Source organism: Danio rerio, chromosome 9 (genome assembly GCF_052040795.2).
Source record: "Danio rerio strain M-AB ecotype USA chromosome 9, GRCz13ab, whole genome shotgun sequence".
NCBI lineage: Eukaryota > Metazoa > Chordata > Actinopteri > Cypriniformes > Danionidae > Danio > Danio rerio.
In genome coordinates this window covers 24,562,396-24,587,298 of record NC_141029.1, presented here as the reverse complement: position 1 = coordinate 24,587,298, position 24,903 = coordinate 24,562,396, and the positions used below count along the sequence as shown (strand labels likewise).

At 36.7% G+C, this 24,903-nt stretch overlaps 1 protein-coding gene across 50 annotated transcripts; it reads right to left on the bottom strand.

The window, feature by feature from the left end:
* Positions 1–421: 421 nt before the first annotated feature.
* On the bottom strand, positions 422–16,281 carry rbm44 (RNA binding motif protein 44). 50 transcript variants are annotated; one of them, XM_087266878.1, is made up of 19 exons: positions 16,073–16,281; positions 15,788–15,925; positions 14,759–14,843; positions 14,342–14,448; positions 14,179–14,253; positions 14,028–14,079; positions 10,475–10,605; positions 9,483–10,306; positions 9,329–9,390; positions 7,891–8,028; positions 7,647–7,812; positions 7,512–7,543; positions 6,770–6,860; positions 6,581–6,668; positions 6,367–6,504; positions 6,143–6,213; positions 5,983–6,056; positions 5,296–5,524; positions 422–1,127 (listed from the first exon to the last, which is right to left on the bottom strand). In XM_087266878.1, coding segments are annotated over exons 1-19 (2,781 nt in total). In that variant the 5' UTR covers positions 16,074–16,281; the 3' UTR covers positions 422–848.
* Between the last annotated feature and the right edge of the window lie 8,622 nt (positions 16,282–24,903).

Sequence of the window (24,903 nt, the reverse complement as noted above, 5' to 3'; positions counted from 1 at the left end):
TTACCTTTATTTCTATGGCGCTTTTACAATGTAGTTTGTGTCAAAGCAGCTTCACATGGAAGATTACAGTAAATTTAAAGTGTTAGTTCAGTTTTCAGTGTTAAAGTTCAGTTTGGGTCAGAGTAGTTTAATATTAAGCACATATATACACACAAACTGAATGTCATATTAAAAAAATAGTTAATTTTAATGTTTTGTCATTTAATTTCAAGTATTGTATAAATATTTTCGACAAGTCAGTAGAATTTTAAAACTTTAGTACTTTAAGATCTGACTTGATGTTCGTGGGGATGGATTCATCAGTCATGTGACCTTCACTGATTACATCACCACCTGTTTTACAGAGCTGTGCCGTTATCAAGAAGCCCATTCTGGTTTTACCTGAGCGGACTACAATGATAAAAAAAGCAATTCCCTCCTCTACAGAAAGCACAAGAAAACAGTTTTATTTAGGAAACACAAGGGTAACTCAAAAATGCTGTTATATCAAAGTTGGAAATCTGAAATAAATGTAACAACTTTCTCATTAATTCCAACATTGCCTAAGGTCAGAGTTCACTCTGTGAAGGAAGTGTCATGAACAAGAACTACAACGAAATGGTTGAACGTAGCACTAAAGTTACCTGCAAAAATATAACTGGCGAGGGAACTATTTACAAGGCCAAAGGAACAAACAAAGGAAGAATGTTGGAAACCAGTAGCCATCAACTTCCATAATATTTTTCCTACCCAATCATTGGCTACTGGTTTCCAGAATTCTTCAAAATATCTCAATTTAGAAACAATTAAAAATAAAATGTAAATTTTTGGGTGAACTATCCCTTTAACTTGCTTAAAATACCACAAACTCAAACACGAGCGGAACTGGAGGTCTGTGTGAGAAGCTCAGAGGTCATATCTACAATAGATCTCAACGGAAGACCACTGAGAAAGCCCTGATGTTTGGCCCGCAATTCCAGCAGGGCATCTACGATCCTCTGCCGGGCAACGTTTGGGTGGCGCTCTGACAGCCGGGCCATGATTGTGTCGAAGCTTCCCATGGTGGCGTAGTGCTGTGGCACACATGTTCCAGAGGCTGTGGGCGAGTTGCACACGTTGGTCAACCTTTCCAGACTGCAGCGCGGCCCCTGATTTAAAACATACACATGACATTAAGGCTTTGGAATATAAAAATTAAAAATGTAAAATAAAAAAATAAATAAAATAAAATAAAAAAGAGAAAATTTATTTATCAGTGTTAAAATTGAACAAGCACAAATGTCACATTTGACAAGTTACTGGCTGTGGCACCAAACAAAACAAAGTGTTTATAACCGTATAAACATGAATTTTAGGCAGGATATTGCACAACAAATCTACATAAACCCGAAGTCAAAAATCATGTCCATTATCTCAGTCTCAAATGAGCAATTTAAAGAGACTTTTCTTTACATGAACCTGCTCTGCTTGGATTAGTCATTTGGCTCAGACAGGGTTTGACTTGTCAAATACATAGTGTATTAGAAAATAAACTGCTATTAACATTAGTGATGGAGAGTTCAGATCATTTTACAGAACAAATCTTTGAGTCATTTTGTTCAATAAAATGTTGAGTAGCTTCTAAAAACATCTACAACAAGCCTAAACATTGATCACACTACAAACAAGCACATAACATAACATAACAAGAATGCTGTAAGAAAGAGAAAACACAATCAATAATTGCTAACCAGGGGCCTCATGTACGAAGACTTGCGTGGAAATCATACTAAAACATTGCGTACGCACAAAGATGTAAATGTGCGTACGCAGAAAAAAAATCAGATGTATGATATGTAAATATTCTTTTGTAAATCCGAATGAACGTGCAACTGAGCGCAACATGCACGAGTACAAAACCCCTCCCTGCCTCCTCCCCCGTATGAATATGCCAATGACTCTACTTTGGCAAAACCCAACGAAAAAGCAATGGCAAAAGCAAGCAAAAAGAGAAACTTTAAACAGAATGTGAATTGGAGGTGCTGCTATCGGAGGTAGACCGGAGAAACACGGTGTTATTTGCAAGTTTGTTCTCCGGAATTAACAACAAAAGAAAAAAATAGAGTGGGAGAGTTTAGCTGATGCGGTTAACACAGTTGGGTCTGAACATCGCACTGAGTGAATTAAAGAAAGAAATAGTGTGATTTATAGCTGTAAAATGTTGCAGTACCCTTAACAGTGTCAGTGGCGTAGCACGTAAAATGCATGTCAACATGTTTTGACACGTTCGAGCATGAACTCGGTTCGAATCCAGCATCAGATGAACTCTTTCTTTTTTCCCCCGCTACATATCAGATTTTGCCAACTATTTATCACGAGAAAGACAAGTAGGAATCAATAAGTTTTTGCATCATATTTTATTTGCACATTTATTGAATGGAAATGGTTCTGTTTCACGCATGCAAATTCATCTTCAGATAGTGTCTTTATAGCAATGTGCGTGCAGTAGATAGCTCAGATTACATTGGGAAAACAGGCGACCGCTGCAAATTGTGCTTTAATGTTTGGCTGGTCAACTGTATGGTATGGAAACCTTATATACCTGCTAGATGAACCCGTCTCATACAGCTGCCATTGCAAGGCTCAGACACTTTGTAGAGAGCAATTTAACACAACTGCCTCTAGGAGTCGCCAATGGAAATAAAACAGACACGCACAAAAAATGTGCGTACGCCAGCCATAAAGCTGCCGTGAAGCTGCGCACATTCCCACATTCAGTTCATTGTTAGTAAATCCAAACGTGATCGATTCTGAGCGTGAAACCTGGCGTACACAAAGTTTTTGTGCGTACGCAGCGTTGATACACGAGGCCCCTGGTCTTTTGTCTATAATTAGCTCAGCTCACCTTCGTGACATGTCTTCAAATTTAAGTTGTTAGATCACATCACATTGACAGTCTCATATTTTCTTAACTAAAGAAAGGACCCATGAATAGTTCATCTTTTGAGTAGTTTGTTCATCACGTGACAGCATATAAAGTGATTACTCAAAACAGATGAAATCTGGTTCAGGCTAGAATTGATCACGATTGACGTGTCTTTCACGTGATGAACCAATGACTCAAACCGATAGAAGACTTGAAAAACTAATTTCTACCACACCTGCACAAATGTGCACATGTGTGAATGAACAAATCGTTCGAGAACGACCCATCACTGATTAACATTACTCACTGGAGGTTTCCTTTCTCCAATGCACCCAGTGGTTATTTTTAGATGTGCCTAATATGTGTGCAATTGGATTGCTGGCTCAATCAGATTCAAAAAGTTTATGTAAACACCTCAATTAATTAGATTTTATATATACACTCAGAATTTGTGCCATTGCTGCAGCAGTGATGCCTTGCTTAAGGGAATCACCTAATCAGAAGTATTAAAGGTGTTAGGAGTGCTTGTTATTCATTCCTACTAACAACCCCGGTCTGTGCAAGGACTCAAACCTGCAACCTTCCAATCACAAGTTCTAATCTCTAACCATTAGTCTGTTAGCTGCAAATAACTCATCAATGCAGACCACCGCCAGCTGTGGCTTGTCAGAGAGAGACAGAATAAAGCAGAGGACATAAAAACTAAAGTGAGCTTCAAGCTTCCCTTTACTATGCATGCTAACACTCTCTCTCATCCACTTGATCTGATAGATTGGTGTTGCACCAGAACCATGACACCCCCAAGACTGCACATCCACTTACCCAGGGAGAATGTTTATTCACTTGCCAGAAGAACAGAGCACCTGCTCTACTTATCCTTTTTTTTGCCTCATTGTTAACTTGGTTGCGCAGCTGACACCCAGACAGAAGACGGAGCTCCTCACAGAGACTACAGCCAAACTGAAAGCAAACCAAAACGGTCCAGGACTGGTTCTCTGCCATCTTCCACTACTACTTGAGACAGGTGGCGCACACAGGTGACAGTCATTAAAACTCACATCACCAGCCATGCATGCTTTTTGGCCCCTCGTTACACTTCAGAAAGCTAAATGAAACATCCAGCTTTGAGGGGTACCCAATGCGGAATGAGCTCCTGGATCAACCTAATAGTGCCGTTTAATTTCCACACAAGACTTAACCAAAAGGATACTGGCAAGTTCCCATCATTCCTGGTGCTAAAAAAACTGTATTCACCACACTGGGCAGCAACTGGCACTACTAAGTCCTTCCTTTCGTTCTGCATGGAGCTCCAGCAACCTTCCAACAAATGATGGACGTACTTCCCATAACTTAAACTTACACTGCTGCTTACCTTGATGACATGATGATCCACACGGGGTGTTGGGAGGAACATCTTACCTGCCTGCGGAGGGTGTTCCTGTAGTTACATCAAGCTGTAGTCACAGCTAACCCCAGGCAGTGTCACCTAGGGCTAACACATGCAAAGTACCTGGGATATCAGCCAGGGGGCATGGGCTGATCAGGCCACAGCAGTCTAAAGTCGACACCCAACAGAAGGCCACCCTGGCCCACCACCAGCACAAAACAAAAGTTTCCATGTCAAAATTTCACAGGACTCGTTACTATTAAACACTTGCTTCATCAGTCTCAAGGCTCTCAGCACCACCCACGCTCGTCATGGGTACCAAGCCGACCAATCACAGAGCTTGCAATATGCATTATTGCGACATGTAGTTACAATTTTTCGCCCATGGTAATACACACAGCCTTTTTAAGGATGTTGTATGGACAGGTAGGTCTGTCAAAAACTCTTCCCCCTTGCCTTCTCTCAACCTTAACATCTCTCTTATAAAAGGATATTTCTAGGTTGATGCTATTGATGTAGAATGTGGCGACCTACACTCCAAAGTCATCTCTATAGAGCCAAATCAATGTCGTCAGTAGTCATTACTGCCTTGTCTGAGGGAGAGAATATTCTATAAGGAGAATATACTCTCTTCCGTCTAGACTTGAGCAACTAGAAGGGTGTTGCACCAGAACCACCACACCCAAGACTGCACAGCCACCAACCATGGAGAACATTTATCCACATGCCATAAGAACAAGGCACCTGCACTATTTACCCTTTTCCCCTATATGTGTGTGTGTGTTTATTTTATGAAGTGTACGATAACAGATGCACAAAGCAGTATTGCATTCACTCGACTTAATTTAACAAAAAGCTATTCAAAAAGGCAACTTTGTTTTATCTACATTGACTCTAATCCTTCTTCAACACAAACGTTTTAAATGGAACGTATATTAAACACACATAAATGGATATTTGAATCAGATTGTTAAATAATATTTAAAGTAAATGTAAATACATCTGCCTTCCACTTCATACTTACTCCATGTGATGAACCGTAGGTTACATTTTTTGTTCTCAGTTCATCCCCTGCAGTGTCTTCTTTATGGCTTTCTGAGGCGCTGTGGGACAGATCACTTGGTTTAAGATCAGCTGAAACAGTCCCAGAGAGATGCACCACCTGGACAGCATGACCTTGAAGGGAACGTCCATTTAGATCTTCAACTGCTGCTTTGGCATCAATATAGCTCTTGAGATAAACAATAGCTGCCCTACATGTGCACAGACAAGTTCAGTTCGTTAATGATAATAATAATGCTTGTATAACAACATTCAACATTACTATGATATATATTAATAATTGAAAACTAAGTAAACACTGATCAGAAACATGGTTTATGATACTCTTTAATATAACTTGAACTATTTCAGTAGGTGTGGAGCTTTAAACTCTTGATTGTTGTTGTACAGGTTCAGTGGGATTAGACAAGATGGGTAATCAGACTAGTCTGGCAAGAAATGCAAAAATCTTTTAGCTGAAAAAAAAAGAAAACCGTTCTGTCTGCTCAAAAGGCTTCCCATTATAGTTAAGATTTAGTGAGATTAGAATGTTCACTGAAAACCCATATCAGACAACCTAACCTGGGGGTGTTGATTAATATATTAAAACTTTGAAATCAGGTTTTGAGCTTGTTTGAGATAAGCAGTTTTTTTGTATGAAAATGCTTACCTTGTATTGTTGCTGAAAGCCGAGATGCAGACATTTGTTGGATTGTACTTCTCAAACCAAAGTAGTACTTCATGCTGCAGAAAACATTTCATTTAGTGGTGTCTGCTGCCTCCTAGAGGCTTTCACTTATTTGAAAAGTTTACACAAGTTGAGACCCTACCTCGGTGATATTGCCTGGCAAGCAAGTGATGCACAAGAGGGAGCTTTGCTTTGACACATCCTCATCCGTCCCTGTAAAAAATAAATAAATATTTGTTAGTCAATTAAACCAATCAGCCAACAGCAATGATACTTTTTCTCCCAGAACAGCATTTCAGTTCAAGTACAGACTGTGAAATATCAGCAATTCACTGGCGATCTTAAGTTTCAGTTAACCTACTACACCTTTTGTCTCCATTTTGTGCCTCATAGTTTCTCTCATTTCATTCGGTTTCTCCATGTTTCCATCTTGATTTGGAAACCCAAGTTCCTCCTCTGCATCAAACCAAGCTTCGCTGCCATTCAAATCCTTGTTGGCACCTACTATACCATAGTATGGAAGTAAAGCACTGCAAAACACATTTGGTTTATTTCCTTTTCTTCAATCTGAGATTCATACCAGTCTTTGGTTCAGTAGAAATTCTTGTCTGCTTTGGCAGGATGAATAGGGCTTTATCTCTTTTGCTGCATTCATTTTTTGCTTCATCCTATTCATGGAGAACAAATTCTGACTATTCTAAATGTAACAGACTCGGGTACAACCCTTAATGACAATAATACAATTCATATTAGTATGTGAATAAACTACCGGAGCAGTTTCAATGTCCTGACAAACTTCACTGGGAGGCACCTTCATCGCTGTATGTTCTTCATCCACTTTGTGGTCACTCGCAATGGTACTATGAAGAATGACAGAATTCTTAATTATTTTAATAAATACATTTGGGAAAGCAAACTGCAATGTACAATGAATTTAGCTGTTTGATGCACGTAAAATTAATACATGGAACATAAAGCCTCTTACATGCTTATATGTGAATGGAGGCATGGTGAAAGAGTAACGGGAAAATCATTTTTAAAGTTATGGATCAGTTATACAAGTATAATAAAATGGTTAAAAACATTTGTGCAATTAACATTTTTGCTGATAGTGAACATCAGGATTATTTAATGAAAAAGCATTTATTATTATAAGAAATATTATTAGAACACATTCAATCAATTTTTATTTCTAAAATATTGGCTGAAATACAGTGCGGAATAGAGTATACCTTCTACCCACCATGCATGCATGAAAGACACACAGCACACATAGACCTTTCAAGCAGTACCTTCCGCCTTTTTGCTGATATTTCTAGATGTTTTTTTATTGAAAAGCAAGAAATTAACTAAATATGTATTATTACTCTGGCCTATCAGTGTCCTGGCTGTAAAGTGCAATGTGGCAACAGTGTTCTCCCAACTCATTACAGGAAAATCAATCAAAAAAGTACAACTTCTGTAAATGGCGTTACTTTTCAGGATATTCTAGACTTATAATGGCCACCTACCTTCCTGCACAGTCTAAATGGGCCGCAAGAACCTGAAATGAGACCTTATTACCAATTTGTTTAGTTTGTTATTATTGTTTATATCACAAATATAACAAAATCTCAAAATTTACAACAATGTGAATTCTGTAATACCGATGATGGGCTGTAATTTGTCCCTGTAGATATCTTCTCAGAGTTTACTGATAGGGGCGCAAGATCATCCAGAGGAGTACCAGCCAGAATCTGTTGTCTCATCTCATGGTAATCCTTCTGTAGTGTTTTAAGAGTTTCTGCTATGCTGTCTGGCAGTGCCTCGGTACTGAGGAATGAACAAAACCTCAAAAGATAAGATTGTCATAATACAAATCTTTCCTTAAACCAAATGCTACTTTCTCACCCCTGATAAGCACTTTCACCAAGTGGGGAGGTGAAGTAGCGTCTCCAGCAGTGCTGTTGGCACATGACAAACTGAAGAGCAAGAAGATTTAGCTCTGCTTTTCTTACTCGCTGGGCACAGTCACAGCCACACAATCTCCTGCAGTGGTCACCAACAGGAATAAAAACCAACAAGTAGTTGAATTAGGGTTGTCTCCTAGAAAACATTTTTACTTTTTAAATTATCTCTGAACCTTGGATACAAGTAGAATATCTATGCAGCAATATCTCTATGTAAATTGATATATAATTTTAAGTTATAATAGTAACACTATAGATTGCTACATTAGTTTAGAAAAATACAAATCACACTGAAAAACAGAACACAGAATAAAAAGTCAATGTAAGTTAGCTGTATGTAAGAATGATTCTGTATTAACAGTGTTCTTAACACTGACAATAACAAAATTCAAGATTAAAGTTTAAGTCCAGATGAACCGGAAGCTGTGACTATTATTTTTTTGTATTGTGACGCAGTTCCTAGAAAAACTAAATATCAAATGACAAAGTAGTGGGCGTGACTTTTTCTTTCTACTGCAGGGGTGGCTAACCCTGTTCCTGGAGATCTACCTTCCTGCAGATTTCAGTTGCAACCCATATCAAACACACCTGCCTGTAATTATCATGTGGTGTTCAGGTCCTAATTAATTGGTTCAGGCGTGCTTGACATGGGTAGCAACTGAAATCTACAGGAAGGTGGCTCTCCAGGAACAGGGTTAGCCACACCTGTTCTACTGCGAGCTAAATGTATGTAGTAATGTAGTCAGTTCATTCAGAAAGATTGGGGAAAGTGTTTGGAGAGAGTTATTACAACCTTACGGACACCACCTCCTTATCATTTGATTAAATAGGTTAGCCATGCCCAATACCAAAGATATACATAATCTAATAATTCGACTGAAAACAAACAGGAAGTGCATTTTCAGATTCTAAATAAAGATTTGAAGGGCAAACTATTTTTTTCTTAGCGGCGTGCACAGATGAATTGCTCATCACAAAACTAGCAATGTCAGCTAACAAAATCATATGGTTAATTTTGATTCCTTGCATATATACAACACTGAATAAAATGTTTATTAATGCAGGGAACCCATATATTTGGAGTTATTACCCGAGCAAGCCCAGCAGACACACAACATTAAAAGATGTTAATATTAGGTTAGATTTAGGTCATGATGTCAGGTGACCAAAATGCAATGTCTAGGATGCTGGTTGGTTTTAGGTTGTGTAGGAAAGCGACCAAAATACAATGTCTGATACATGTCATAGTGGTAAGGTCCATGCAACGTCAAGATGTAACATGATTAGATTTTGATATTTGGGTTGGACATTGACGTCAGCCTGACGTTAGGTTCTGAACTCAATTTTTCAACTCTATTTGAGCTAAAACTTTCACCTACCTTGCATTCATGCTCTTCATCTGTTTCAACCCCTTCTCAGTCTCTTTTAGCTTTATAAATTCCTATAAGTAAAAGACCAGGACATTATACATGGCTCATTTGAAACGGCCACACGTCCAACTATCTAATCAAGGTAATACATAAAATATGTTACCTCAGTGAGGACATCCAAGTCTGACATATAAACTTCAGTAATGGTGTTCTTATCAGATGTGGTCATTCGCATGGTCTGAGTATCTTTTTCATGGCTGACAGCAGGCAAGTCTGTGTCAGTAGCGACATTTTTCACCTGGAAGGTCTGATCAGTCTTTGTTGCACAAGTAGATGTAAAAAAAGCTCTGAAATCACCACAGGCATCTATCATTTGGTCCACATAGACAGAAGCGCTAGATTTGGATTTTGGTGAGGAACCCACATTGCTCTTGTTTATCTGTTGCTCATATCTTGAGTCAAGACAGTCTCCTGACTCTTTAGCCAGCTCAAATGAATTGCTGACACAAGAGAAACAATCGGTAGAGTTTGCAGCAGTGCTGTTGGCAGCCTCTGATAGTTCATCTGAGAGTTCTGTACTGCCTTTGGTAGCAGTGATTGAATCATTGAACCCTGTCTCTGCACTCTGGCTGCCATTGCTCCATGCAGTGTGGTCTAAGCTGGTGCTACTAAAACTGTAGTATTCTGGCATGGTTTCCTGGTCCACATTGTGGTCATTTTCTTCAGTGGGATTATATGATTGATTTTGGTTATTTTGGGTGTTGTCATTTCTCTGAACCTGACTCTGCACATCAAGCTCCATATCGAGGCAGAAGCTCGCTTGGGCTGATGTGTCCTTAAAATGTTTGGCATCTTCCCTGCTTTCTACTTCCTGCCACAGCTGAGAGAGGCACTGGGCATGAGAACACATTCCTTTACTGTAGAAATGAGGATGCGCTTCAGGGCTTCTCTGTTTGCTCCTAGTGTTTAGGGTGCTTTGCGTGCAACCTAAATGGATATTTTGCATTTCAACATTACTTTGGGAAGTTTGGAAAACATTTAGCTCTTCTTTTAGGCTGTTTGGGAGCAGCTGAAGTTGTTTTTCATTCTCTGAACAAGAAAGTAATAATCAGTACTGCAGCAGCTTGAGAATTAATTAAAGTCATGTTGTCTTACCTGACACACTGATTTTGTCCTGTGAAATCACAATGTGAACACCACAACGGGTGCACTTCTTGGTACCAAATGGACAACTAGTCCCACAGTTTTGACACCCAGATGAACCATAAAATGTTGGGTACCTGGAACTTAAATAGATATAAACATCTCTCTCTCTGTGTGAATGTCTTTAAGAATCATAAAAAATAAAATAAAATAAAAAAAACAACAATTTAACCAATTTTCTATGGAGTGTTAACAAGTTTTGTAATGAGGACCAGGCCACGCTGTCCCCATGGTGCAATAATCTTTAAATATTCAGTTGTATTATAACCTTTTAAAAATAAAAATTACATCTGACAATAGTTCAAAAAGGAATGATAGGCCAGCGTAAAAAAAAACAATGTAGTGTTTCCACATTCGTTAATGACCTGTCCGTCAATACAGCTTAATTTATTTCATTATATCCTCTGCATTTAATAAAATAAAATAAATAAATAAATGTGTCCAAGCGACTAATAAAATTGACTAAGCCTCTATAAAAACTATAAGGTGGCAACCCGCTCTGTCAAATGTTAGTCGACATATATTATATAGTTATGTCCCAATACAACATTATATCTTCCGATACGATACCGATATTGCAGCCATCAGTCCGATACGATACCGATATAAATCCGATATCAGCACAAATTATGAATACTTTATTTTTACCTATTTTGTTGAGTCTAATGTATGAACGGCTAGATCAAACTGAGAACAAGTCAGCAACAGTAGTAAGTATGGAAAAAACAACCAGTTTATTAACTATTGGTTGCATAAATGTGAACTTTTACATAAGAATATATAAAAAGAATTAAAGAATAAATATTAAGACCCTGAAAAATATCTTAATTGAATAAACAAAAATAAAATTTTAAAGTGCAAAATGCTAATTAAAGGTCACTTCAGTTGTTAATTTTTTACCATCATCAAAGAGTAGAAACAGCTGAGAGCAGGAACATTAGAAAAAATACTGTTAATTGAACAACTGCTAAAGGTTCAGTGTCCAAAATTTCAATTTCACACACAGCTTTTTGATGAATTTTTGATCCAGTTGAGCTGAAAAATATGTTTCACATTGGGCAGCAGAAATAATTTATTGTTAAGTTGATAAAAATGTGCAGTATGGTTAGTACAAACATTTACATGATCAGAGCTATTTCATCTGTGTTTGTATCATAAGAAGATTATGGCTGTATCAATGTTCCCAAACATTAACTTCATAATAATAGGCTATATATTGCACATATTATATTTAACATAAAAATACTTGCAGAGGCTGGATTGAAACACACCTTTTCTCCACAGCACTTGAAATAATGTGACTTTTAAGAATAATTTTATTTATCAAAATTCATTATATTTGCATATTTGCACAGATTCCACCCTACTGCCCACATGGGAAAATTAGACAATGTAAATAACAGCAAACTGATGTGCAAAGCTGACACTGTTTATCAGAGCACTTTATCTTTCTGGGCTTTTTAAAGAAGAGTTAAACATGGGAATGTCTCTAATAAAATTTTCCTTCTGCCCCAAAAGTAATACCATTCTTTCTTTTAAACTGTAATGGCCATCAGCAACAGAATGATTTCTTATTCTAATTTAACAGACAATGAAAACAACAAAAATGTTTAGCATTTTACATGACACTGTTCCTTTCAGAGTGTTCAAGTAAAAAAAAATGAAATAAAGAATAAAAAATCCACTATTTCACTCCTACTATCCATGTGCACCACTGACAGGTCAAATCTGCTCCCTCTCTAATCTTGGTGCTGCTGAGAGATTGAGATTGAAAGTTTGCGTATAAAATAATGTAGAAACACAGCTAAAGAAAGCAGAATCCGGGACATGTTCGGCGATTTAGAAATCTTGGCTGAATGCCATTTTTAAGTCCCAAATAGAGGACATGTCCAGGAAAAAGATAATGTATTGTAGGCTTTTTTCCCGCGTGTCCTCGCGCTCTTCTCAAAGCTAAAGTCAGAGCAGGTGTCCAACGCGTCTCTGTGGGTCTGCTGCAGCAGCAGAGCCCGCGAGTCTGTGCCGGAGACTTTTCTCATGCACACAGAACCGGGCCGCTGAGGTAAAGTCTTATGTGTGGGCAGCGCTGGTGATGAATTAGGTATCACACTGGATGAACCACGATATGCCAGGACTGAATTGAGGCTCGCACGATGTGTGCTACGTCGCCATTCGGTGCCTTATCTTGCTTAGCAGCCTTATGCAAAACAATGTAAAGATTGCTTGACGTGAAGTAAATAAACCAGTAACGTTAGAGATGTGCCGTTGTTGTAGCGTCAGCGTGTGCTACCGTCACAATAGATTTCTATCGTAATACACCCTAACTTAGTGTGAAGAGCATGTTAAACCTTAGAGACTTTGTTTGCTAGCAAGCAGTGTTGTGATCACGTGGGCTTTGCACGCTGGCTCTGGACGCTGCTGGATAGAATAGCTGTAACGGAGTTTAAAGAGTATCAGACTGCTTATATCGGAGATTTTTAACGCAGTCCGATATAGTTTTTTGGACTAATATCGGATGAATTTCCGATATCAATATCGGATCGGGACATCCCTAATATTATATTTGAGAAACTCTGCTGTTATGGATGTGTTATTTGCAGTAAAATCTCAAAAAATAAAATTCACGCAAAAAGTATGTTAACGTTGTATTGAAACATTTGTTTACAATTTCCAAAACTACCAATCACAGAGTTATGGGATCAGAAAAAAAATAATAATAAATTCAATCCATAAACATTTTTTAAATTTTATATGAGGAAAATAAACATGCGTTATGGATGTGACGAAAAAAAGTCAGCGAGTTTACAGTATACAACATACTTTGTAGAAATTCTGTGAATTAAACTGCACAACCCAAAAGAAACAATGTTAATCAAAAGGATAGGAGTCGGCTCATTATAGAGCAAAAATTATTGATTTTATTTTACTTTACATTTATAAGGAGAAAGCTTTGTTATGGATGTGACACCTCTCTATTATGGATGTAAAATTGCACCTTGTTTGACTTTGGTAAATAAAATATTATTGTTTAGAAACATTGGACAGGGAGATTTTTGAGTATTTCTGAAGTACTGTAAAATACAAGCCTACACAAATATGCAGAAACAAATTTTTATGGCAAGGTAGACATTTGCAGGGAATTGCTTATATATATGGAATTGATTGGTTACGCCCTAAAAGTTTTACTATATTAATACCTAGATTAACAACCATAAACAACGATAAATACATGATACAGCTTTTTGTTATTAAAGTATTAGTAAATGTTAAAACGATCACTAATAAGCATTTACTTAGAAGTAGTTTATGTTAACTAATGTAATTAACATTGCTAATTACATGCATTGTAAAGTGTTACAAGTAATAAATATTAACCAGATCTTTTCTACTAAGCAGATCTGAATGCGAGCTTGATAAACAACTGTGACTATAGAAGGATACAAAAGTGTATTAAAATGCATATAAAACAAACTGAACCAAAACTATAGTAGTTCTGGAGTCGACTTACTCGTTTGATGCCATAGTTGTAGGAGGGGGAACGTAGTTTCCTTTGGGTTTTGCTAAATTAAAAATATAAAAAAAAATATATATTTAAGCAAACAGTTAACCAGATAAAATGAATATCTTAGTCTTTATAATATTTTACCAACTGAACTCACCTTTTACATAAACATACTGTCTGGTTACTCCAAGTTCTGGATGTTTCTTTAAAAAAGACAGAAGCCCTCCTTCGTCTGTGCAGGTGAAAACATTTTTCTTTATTGCTCTCATTTTACCCACATATTTTAAATAATTAGAAATGTATAATTTATATGCCCCTACTTTGTATTAAGGTCCTGTCCTCTGCTGTTAAGTATAAGAACCATCCAAGCAACTTTGGGTTTGTGAGCTCCAGATAATTATTGGCGAAGATAAGTTCAAACAGTGACCTGTAATATGTACAATTGCCTCCCTCAGAACAACATGGTACTCAAAATGTGGTGGTTTAAAGTTAAAACAGCATTCAACTGAATTATTTATTCTAATCTAATTGAATGATCTTGTCTGCCAGATTTTCATACCTCCCATTCAAAATGTAACTTAACAGCGTATATATTATTGTGAAGTGATGTGATTTAAAATATGCAATATCTACCTAACCTACCCCAATCCCAACCTCAGAACTATTCAAATACAGTGTTGGTAGCATAATCGGATAAAATGTGAGAACACTCGGTGTAGCGGGTGCTTAATGCTTACCTCATCAACATACACCTCCTCCTAACATCGGTATACAGGGTTTCATTGTGAAAGCCTTGAGAGATGTGCAAGAAATTCAGCAACACTGAGTGAAAAAGATCATATATTGACAACTAACCACACGTGTGACAACAATGAAGACAAACCCTCGATTAATTTCTGTTAAATTACACTTACGAGTGTAAAAAAATAATACGTGAATTTTCTAGATCATCTTCGAGTTTTTTTTCACAGATTCTTTTTATCGTGTTGTCCGTTGTGCACGTAACCGCGGCGCGCATGCGCACATAAGGCCGCGTGCTCTCTACGCCCCCAAAGACTTTGCCCAAACTAATATCAAAGACTACAAAAATACTTACTAAATATATTAGCGCGAATGTAAGCTGTTTTACGTTTATGTGCGAGACATCTGATCCATTACACCTACTGAGAGTAAAGAACTAGAAAAATACTAAAATCTTGATCAAACTTTCTAACTGAAATGTGCGCATTTATGGTTACAACAAACACTACAGTCTAATACCAAATATTTGTATGCAGTATTAAGCGTAATTGACCGTTTTTGTCTTACGGAATTTATGCGCGTGCCCGCCTTTAATAACCCTTGCTGGTCATGATGACTCATATGCGTTGTCTGACTTCCATTTTTCGGCGAGGCTTTGAGGCAAATAAACACTAGTATACACGTTATAACGTTACTTTACATGTGAGCATTGCGGAATGGATATTAGTTTGTGTGTAACATTACTGAGAAATTTGAGTAGCGCGAGCACTTTTCTTCAAAATATAATATCTGATGATTCATTCTTAAATAAAAAAATTGTAAAAAATCTGCTTGGCCTTCTAGGATTTTTGCATTTTGCATTATGTAAACTAAATTAAAACATTAAAGATATACAGATATCGCCTAGTCTGCCAAAAAAAGAAAAAGAAAATCAAGAAATTTCTTCAAAGGCTACAATACACATGGACAACTCGAACCTGTTGAATCAGTGAACTGTTTTGCTTTGGGATCGATGTGTAACTCACCGGTCATCTCGTTCATTGCACGCTGGTCAAAGGGAAGGAAGTGCCATTTGGCGATGGCACTGCGATCCTCATATGTGACTGAATGTGACTCAAAGAAAGGAACAACGGCAGCTGGAGGGTACCACATTTTCTGAAACACTAAATGATCAAAATCAAGAAAAGGTCACCGGTTATTATCAACAACAAAGCACCGACAGAGGTTCGTCGGGCACATGTTTTTCCGCCTCAGGTGAAGCACTCTCTAATGATCAGAGCGCAGCTGCAGCTGCTGGATTTTCTCTCCACTCACTTATCGATTAGACACCGGACGCCAGGAGAGTAATAAATAAACAGTTATTTGTGTCATTATTAGCCGAATAATTATGATTAGGTAATTTTAAGCTTCTGTGAGAAGTCAAAAAAGTTTTTTTTAATTAGTTCAGACCTGTTTAGTGATGATGACTCGTCTCCGCGATAACACGATTCGTTTTTTCCTCGAATAGTTTGAAAGAACCGGTCAAAGCGATTCAATAGGTGCGTTCGACATGAAGCTCAGCTGCAGCCGGTGATCAACGAGATTAGCCGAGCGCAGGCGGGGGCTGAGTTGAAAACGGAGCCGTCAAGACGGACAGCTGGACACTTCGGGACTCAAAGTTGCTGCAGTCATGATGACCGATCACTTGGCGTCATCATATTTTTTTTGTTATTTTTATTTATAACAACAAAACATTTACAAATAAAACAGAATACAGTTTCTACAAACTGTGGTTCCTTTTTAAACAATAAGAGAGAATTATGAATAAAATATATAACAAATGCATGAGAGAAATAAGAGGAAATGAGAGGTTAATATAAACATAAAAACGAACAGGTCTATTAAATACAAAGCAATAAGCATAAATTCTAGGAGTTAAACATCAACCTTTAGGCTAATACTTCTTGTTTGAATATGCTAAAAATGGGTTTACATATATGTACATTTATAGATATAAAAATTTCCAATGTAAAAAGCAAAACAAGGTGTTTTGATTAGGTCTTAATAAATGACATTATTTTGGATAATGAATGAATTTTCAAAAAAGCATTTTAATCCAAAAAGATTGTGTTGAAAAGAACAAAAGGTAAAATAAGTGAGCGATGTAGAAGTTTCCCAGAAAGAGCAGGTAGCCTTTAAACTGCTAGACAGGAAATAAAATATATATTTATATTATAATAATAAAACCATTTTATAATTATTTAATAGAATAGTTCTTTAACTTAATTTGTTAAGAGAGCTTTAGGGTGGCAGAATCAATGATGATGATTTTCTTATTTCAAGTCTGTAAGACTTATTTAGGTTATTCACTAAAATATACACTAAAATATATCATTTAAATCGTTCATGGAGATGAATGCAGTAAATAGTCTGTATAAAAAAGTTAAAAAATAAACCTGTGGAAACAAGCTAACCTTTATAACCAGATTATTTAACAAAAGATGATTACTGCAGTAAAATATTTGCAGTCTTTTAATAAGCAAGATGTGTACAGGATAGAGAGGGTGTGAAAAGTGAATTGTTTGTTTTGAAACTTTTGAATCGGAATTTGTCCAATTATAAACCCGAAACACGTGTTTGTTGTCATGTGGTGTACTCGGCCAATCGTGTAATATCGGTGTCATCATCAGAGCTCCTGAAGTTGCTCTTCAGAAGCTGCACGGTCTGAGTTTGCCGTCTGATCTCGGAGCGCTGTCGCGGTACTTTGATGCCACATGTGACAGTCACGTGGCGTCGGCGCAGCATCAATCCGGACAAGATTTCTAACCAGAATGCACCGCTTTAAGACAGATTTCGATCGATCTGCGCAGCGCTGCATGAAGTCGAACGCACCTATTGATTCTTTTACGTAATTATGTATTGCGTTATCAAACGGTTCTTTAAGAACAATTGTGTAAATAAATAAATACAGTACTAAAAAGAGCTGATATATATATATATATATATATATATATATATATATATATATATATATATATATATATATATATATATATATATATATAGTTGAAATAAGAATTATTAAACTTTTTCGAGTTTACAGAACAAACCATCATTATACAATACCTTGCTTAATTACCCTAACCTGCCTAGTTAACCTAATTAACTTGATTAAGCCTGTAAATGACACTTTAAGCTGTATAGAAGAGTCTTGAAAAATAACTAGTCAAATATTATTTACTGTCATCATAGCAAAGATAAAATAAATCAGATATTAAAAAAGAGACATTAAAAATATTATGTTTAAAAAATCTTCATATATATATATATATATATATATATATATATATATATATATATATATATATATATATATATATAAAGATGCAATTTAATAATTTTGTCTTCAACTGTCATTGATCATTAGGGGTTCATGGCATTTAAAGGATTGAAAATGTTAAAACAATAAAACCACCTTTGTTGAAACCTAAATTCATTTACTTTCAGTAATTGATTTATCTTGCAGCTCTTCAGTTTTTTAATCGAGTATCATTATTATATGTGATATAACTAATACAATACATGACCTGTAACCTGTAATGCAGTTTCTCATCTGGCCACTAGAGAGAACACAAACCATGATGATGAATGATGTTGCACTGATTTTACAGACAAGTAAAAATACATTATATTATAACCATTTTGTGTAAGTAAAACTGTCATAGTTGAAGAAAAACACCTTTGTGTGTATGTTTTGATGCTTACAGTACATTCAAGTTAATTAAATCATTTTAAGGTAAAATTAATTGGTGAAATAAAATAAATAAAAGATCAATGTTTGGTTGAAAAGCTCAATCTCTAAATGAAGTCCTGACAGGAAGTGCCCGTCTCAGAGGTGAAGTTCGAAAATTGAAGCATGTGTTGTAATCACACTTAATTTCATTTGTGCCTGTGTCTCAGCTGCTTACCAGGCAAAATAAACAGTGAGTTAGATCACATCACATTTAGCTCTGTCTTGCTCCTTAAAAGACGTAGCCTATAGCAAATGGTAGGCATTAGCTGTTGGTTTGCTAAGTGAAATCAATACTTCACTAAAACAGTCATTAGCAGACCACAGTGCAAAATATATGTTGATGGAACCATTAACTTCTTCACATGAATGCATTAATTGCTTACAGTGTTCTGCTCTATGGCATCAGTCAGATAGCCTATAGTTTGAAGTTGGCTATAGAAACAAAGCGGTTGTGTCGACTGCATGTTTATGGTTTGACATTTGATATTGGCATATTTAGGGACCGTCTCTAAAGTTACACAGGATGTAAACACTTTTCTCATTTTAATAGCTATTGAGGATAATAACTTACAGTAACAAATATAAGCCTTAACTATAATACACACCTTTTACATTTTTTATACTATTACAATAAACTGTAAATAAGAAAGGCGACATAGTGGCGTAGTAGGTAGTGCTGTCACCTCACAGCAAGAAGGTCGCTGGTTCGAGCCTCGGCTGGGTCAGTTGGTGTTTCTGTGTGGAGTTTGCATGTTCTCCCTGCGTTCGCGTGGGTTTCCTCCAGGTGCTCAGGCTTCCCCAACAGTTCAAAGACATGCGGTACAGGTGAATTGGGGAGGCTAAATTGTCCGTATTGCATGTGTGTGAATGAGTGTGTATAAATGTTTTCCAGAGATGGGTTGCAGCTGGAAGCACATCCGTTGTGTAAAACATGTGCTGGATAAGTTGGCGGTTCATTCCGCTGTGGCAATCCCAGATTAATAAAGGGATTAAGCCGAAAAAGAATCTTATTTAAATTCATTCATTCATTCGTTTTATTTTTTATAACCAAATGCTAAATATCATGTTTTAAAGCTCAATAGCTTTATAGGTCAATGACTTACAGTCACAAAACAACTGTAAGTGTTCCAAGTAGTTCTCAAATATAATGAACACCTTTTACATTTCTGATGCTTATTACAGTAAACTGTAAATCCAAGATCAAAAATGTTGTTTTACATATTACCGACTGTCCTCAAATGTTATATATTATTTTTTTAACCTCAATAGCTTTATAGAAGAATGGCATACAATCAGAAAACCCACTGTAAAGCGTTGATGTAGTTCACCTTTTACATTTTTGTTGATTACAGTAGGCTAAAACTGTAAATCTGAGGTCAAAAATGCTATTTTACAGAAGTAAATGTTTTTAGGGGCGAGGCAGTGGCGCTGTAGGTAGTGCTGTCGCCTCACAGCAAGAAGGTCGCTGGGTCGCTGGTTCGAACCTCGGCTCAGTTGGCGTTTCTGTGTGGAGTTTGCATGTTCTCCCTGTCTTCGCGTGGGTTTCCTCCGGGTTCTCCGGTTTCCCCCAAAGTCCAAAGACATGCGGTACAGGTGAATTAGGTATGCTAAATTGTCTGTAGTGTGTGTGTGAATGTTTCTCAGAGATGGGTTGTGGCTGGAAGGGCATTCGCTGCGTAAGAACTTGCTGGATAAGTTGGCGGTTCATTCCGCTGTGGCAACCCCGGATTTATAAAGGGACTAAGCTGACAAGAAAATGAATAAATGTTTTTAAATGCTAAATATTTAAAACTCAATACCTTTATAAAAGAATAAAATAACAGAATAAAAGAAGACAGAAGGGCAATAAAAGTGTTGAAAAGAAAAAGACAGAGAAGCCTATGTGGGGACCTAAAACCACCATTTCTGGGGCCTTGTGTATCAACGCTGCGTACGCACAAAAACTTTGTGTACGCCAGGTTTCACGCTCAGAATCGATCACGTTTGGATTTACTAACAATGAACTGAACGTGGGAATGTGCGCAGCTTCACGGCAGCTTTCTGGCTGGCGTACGCACATTTTTTGTGCGTGTCTGTTTTATTTCCATTGGCGACTCCTAGAGGCAGTTGTGTTAAATTCTTCTCTACAAAGTGTCTGATCCTTGCAATGGCAGCTGTATGAGACGGGTTCATCTAGTAGGTATGTAAGGTTTCCATACCATACAGTTGACCAGCTAAACATTAAAGCACAATTTGCAGCGGTCGCCTGTTTTCCCAATGTAATCTGAGCGATCCACCGCACGCACATTGCTATAAAGACACTATCTGAAGATGAATTTGCATGCGTGAATCAGAAGCATTCCCATTCAATAAATGTGCAAATAGTTTATGCTCGAACGTGCCAATACATGATCACGTGCGTTTTACGAGGTGCGCCACTGAGACTGCTAAGGGTACTGCAACATTATACAGATATAAATCACACTATTTCTATTTTTAATGCACTCAGTGCGATGTTCAGACCCAACTGTTAACCGCATCAGCTAAACTCTCCCACTCTATTTTTTTTCTTTTGTTGTTAATTCCGGAGAACAAACTTGCAAATAACACCGCTTTTCTCCGGTCTACCTCCGAAAGCAGCACCTCCATTTCACATTCTGTTCAAAGTTTCTCTTTTTGCTTGCTTTTGCCATTGCTTTTTCGTTAGGTTTTTCCATTAGCATAGTCATTAGCATATTCATACGGGGGAGGAGGCAGGGAGGGGTTTTGTGCTCGTGCATGTTGCGCTCAGTGTTTCATACATCTGAATTTTTTCCTGCGTACGCACATTTACAGCTTTGTGCGTACGCAATGTTTTAGTAAGATTTCCACGCAAGTCTTCGTACATGAGGCCCCAGGTCTCCACCTGCTGTGGAAGAAATGTGCAAAAAAGCGCATGCATTACATTTTTTTGCCACCAAAAAATTTAATGATACAAAAATGAAAAAGTTTTTTGGCCAAAAAAAAGTTTTGCAAAAACAAAAAACAAGCAAAAAAAATAAATAAATAACAACAACAGCAGTGTCGTACAAAAAATGGGACACAAAAAATATTGTGCAATAAAGTGCATCTATAAAATGCAGCCGAAAAAAGGTGCATGCACAACACAATTTTAAGGGTCCAAAAATGTAAAAAAGTTGTGTTGGGCCAAAAAGTATCACTGTGTACAAAACAAGTGTGTGTTGTGCAATAAAAGTGCAAAAATGTAGTGTGCAAAAACAAAACATAAATTAGTGCAAAAATGAGCCTTTTCTTTTTGCTGTGTTGTTCATCTGTTTTGTAAATTGTTGTACAAATTTTTACGTGATGGTTATTAGTGCCTTCTTTATTAATTATAATTAAAGTACTAAATAAAATATTAATAAAAACATATTGACGTGATACATTGCTTTCAACTTTCCTTTTACATGTATTTTTTCATGTTAAAAAAATCCTAATAGAGGTTATAGTTGTGTTTAGTCATACTAATCTACTTCACAAAAAGTTATGACTACAATTTTCAGTACAAACTAAAGCATTATAAATTGTTCATTTTACTTGAACTTATTATTAAATATGATTTGTACTATACTAATACTATTATTTGTAACATATATATATATATATATATATATATATATATATATATTTGTATATATATATATATATATATATATATATATATATATATATATATATATATATATATATATATATATATATACACACCTTTGAAACAAGTCAAAGGTGTGTAAATGATGACAGAATTTTCATTTTTGGCTCACTTTAATTATGAGAAATTGCTCTTACAATTCACACCAAGCATGATGGAAAATGGTTGATATGAGTTGTTCAAACAGTATGCGGTTCATAAATGGTTTAGTCGAATAATAAGTGCACAATATAATATCACACATGCTGCTCTGCCATCCTTGCCGAGTTATTAAATAATCATAGATGGGAGGCTTACAGCATGAGCGTATGAGCAGACACACATTAGCACAGCATCTAAAGGCCTGGTGAAAGGGCAGCGCAGCCCCTGGGACAGCAGAAGGCCTTTAACTGAATAGAGGCCGATCGATACGGAATACAGTTTCAGTTCCAGTGCTAGAAAGCGATTGCCAGTCATTATCTAAAACAGGCTTTGTATTTCTCACATATGAACAGTATAATATATTAATATAAAATAGGAGGATTGAGTCTACACACACATACAGTTGAAGTCAGAATTATTAGTCCCCCTGTTTATTTTTTTTCCCAATTTCTGTTTAACAGAGATTTTTCCAACACATTTTTAAACATTTTATAACTCATTTCTAATAACTTGTTTATTTTATCTTTGCCATGATGACAGTTAATAATATTTGACTAGATATTTTCAAGACCCTTCAATACAGCTTAAAGGCTTAACTAGGCAGGTTAGGGTAATTAGGCAAGTTATTGGTTTGTTCTGTAGACTATCGAAAAAAATAGCTTAAAGGGGCTAATAATATTGACCTTCAAATGGTGTTTAAAAAAATATAAACTGCTTTTATTCTAGCCGAAATAAAACAAATAAGACTTTCTTCAGAAGACAAAATATTATCAGACATACTGTGAACATTTTCTTGCTCTGTTATGGAAAATGACCAGCTAAAACCAAATTGACCAGCCTGGTTTTAGCTGGACACAGCTGGGTTTGGCTGGGGTCCCAGTCTGGCTAGGCTGGTCAAGCTGGATTTAGTTGGTCATCTGCCAGCCTGACCAACTACCAGAAAATGGCTGGAAACCAGCCTGTAAATAGCAAAAACCTTTCTAAAACCAGGTTGACCAGCCAACCATCCTAGGCTGGTTCAAGCTGGATTTTTTATTAGCAGGAACATTTAAACAACAGTTCCGTCTAGTTCTTAAATCTGATTGGCTGACGCCGCGCAATAAATATAACAGCACTAGTACAGCCTCTTCACCCTATACCCTTGTGTATTACGCCAAAGACTATAAAATACACAAGACATATCACTCGTATACTTTTGAATGGGGAAAAGCGGAACTGTCAATATGGCAAATGAAGCCATAGAATGACAATTCTCCGACAATTCTCAAGGTGAGGGGATCGGACCAAACGTGAGATTCTACAGATTTTGTGATACAACATTTAGAAATGAAACTAAAGACACAGTTGTTGTTTAATTTTATTGGTTATTTGTAATATGAAATGAAACCGCCAGCTTGGCATGTAGTTTTGGAGAATTTCATGTTTCTCCATTCAAACAGAATGCCTGAGCATACTGCACAAGAGGCGTTTTAAAGATGGCTGTCGAGTGAAATGACTTGCCTTAAAGGGACTTTGATTACACGCACATACAGCGACAAGCAGAGAACACTCTACAGTTTGACAAATATTGCAGCTGTTGAACAACAACTTTTGAGACTTTTTTTTTTTAGTCAAGAATGTAGTTGTTTAAATTATGCAGTAGATGCTGCAATTATGCAGCTTATTTATAAGGATTGTGCCGCCATCAGCCTGAGCAGACCAAAGAAAGTGACGGTTGACGTTCCACCACAAGATGACGACAGAGACCGCATAAGTCCTCAGAGGAAGAAAAACTGAGCGATTTCTCAATGTCAGTTTCAAACTTCAGCTGATCAAATCATTATAAAGCAGGTGAGTGTCATTCTAAGTTGATCTCTCTTTTTTTTGTAGTTTGTAGTGCTGTATTTATACCACAAAAACTGCTATTGAATTTTTTTTTTTTTTTCAGGGTTAATTATTGTGATATCCTGATTGCAACAGAGAAAGACTGGAAATCTCAATAGGTTGATGGCATTTCATGCCATTTCGCCCTATAATTATAAAATATGATAAAATAATTAGCTGTTTTGTCTTCACTTTAGACATTAATCTAGAGAATCATTCAAACACTAGCTCTAAAGTGATGTGAACTGGCAATTGTTTCTGCTGTTCTGATGTCAGCAGCAGAAGTGAATGAGTGGCGGAAGAAAGTGGTTCCTAATACAAAAAGGTTTTGAGACTCTTCTTGTTTGATATTTTTATACACCCAATTATGCCGTCGATCTGTTGTTTAAACACAGTATCACATGAGTAGCAGTGCAATATGGCTGTACATCAGCACTGGTAGGGGCACCAAGGCACTCAGCCTGCAGCCTCGAGTCAACGCACACCTCATATCGCAACCATATGGCACTGCTACTCATGGGATATTGCTCTCATATTTACACTTACTTACATACATATACACATATGTGTTACTCTGACACTAATTTAGTGATATATTAAATCATTATTATTTAAACATCTCAGTGCAGCCCCAAAATACTAGTGAAGTTTCATAAACTAATTTCGAGAGGAGCACGTGATATGATTGAGCACAG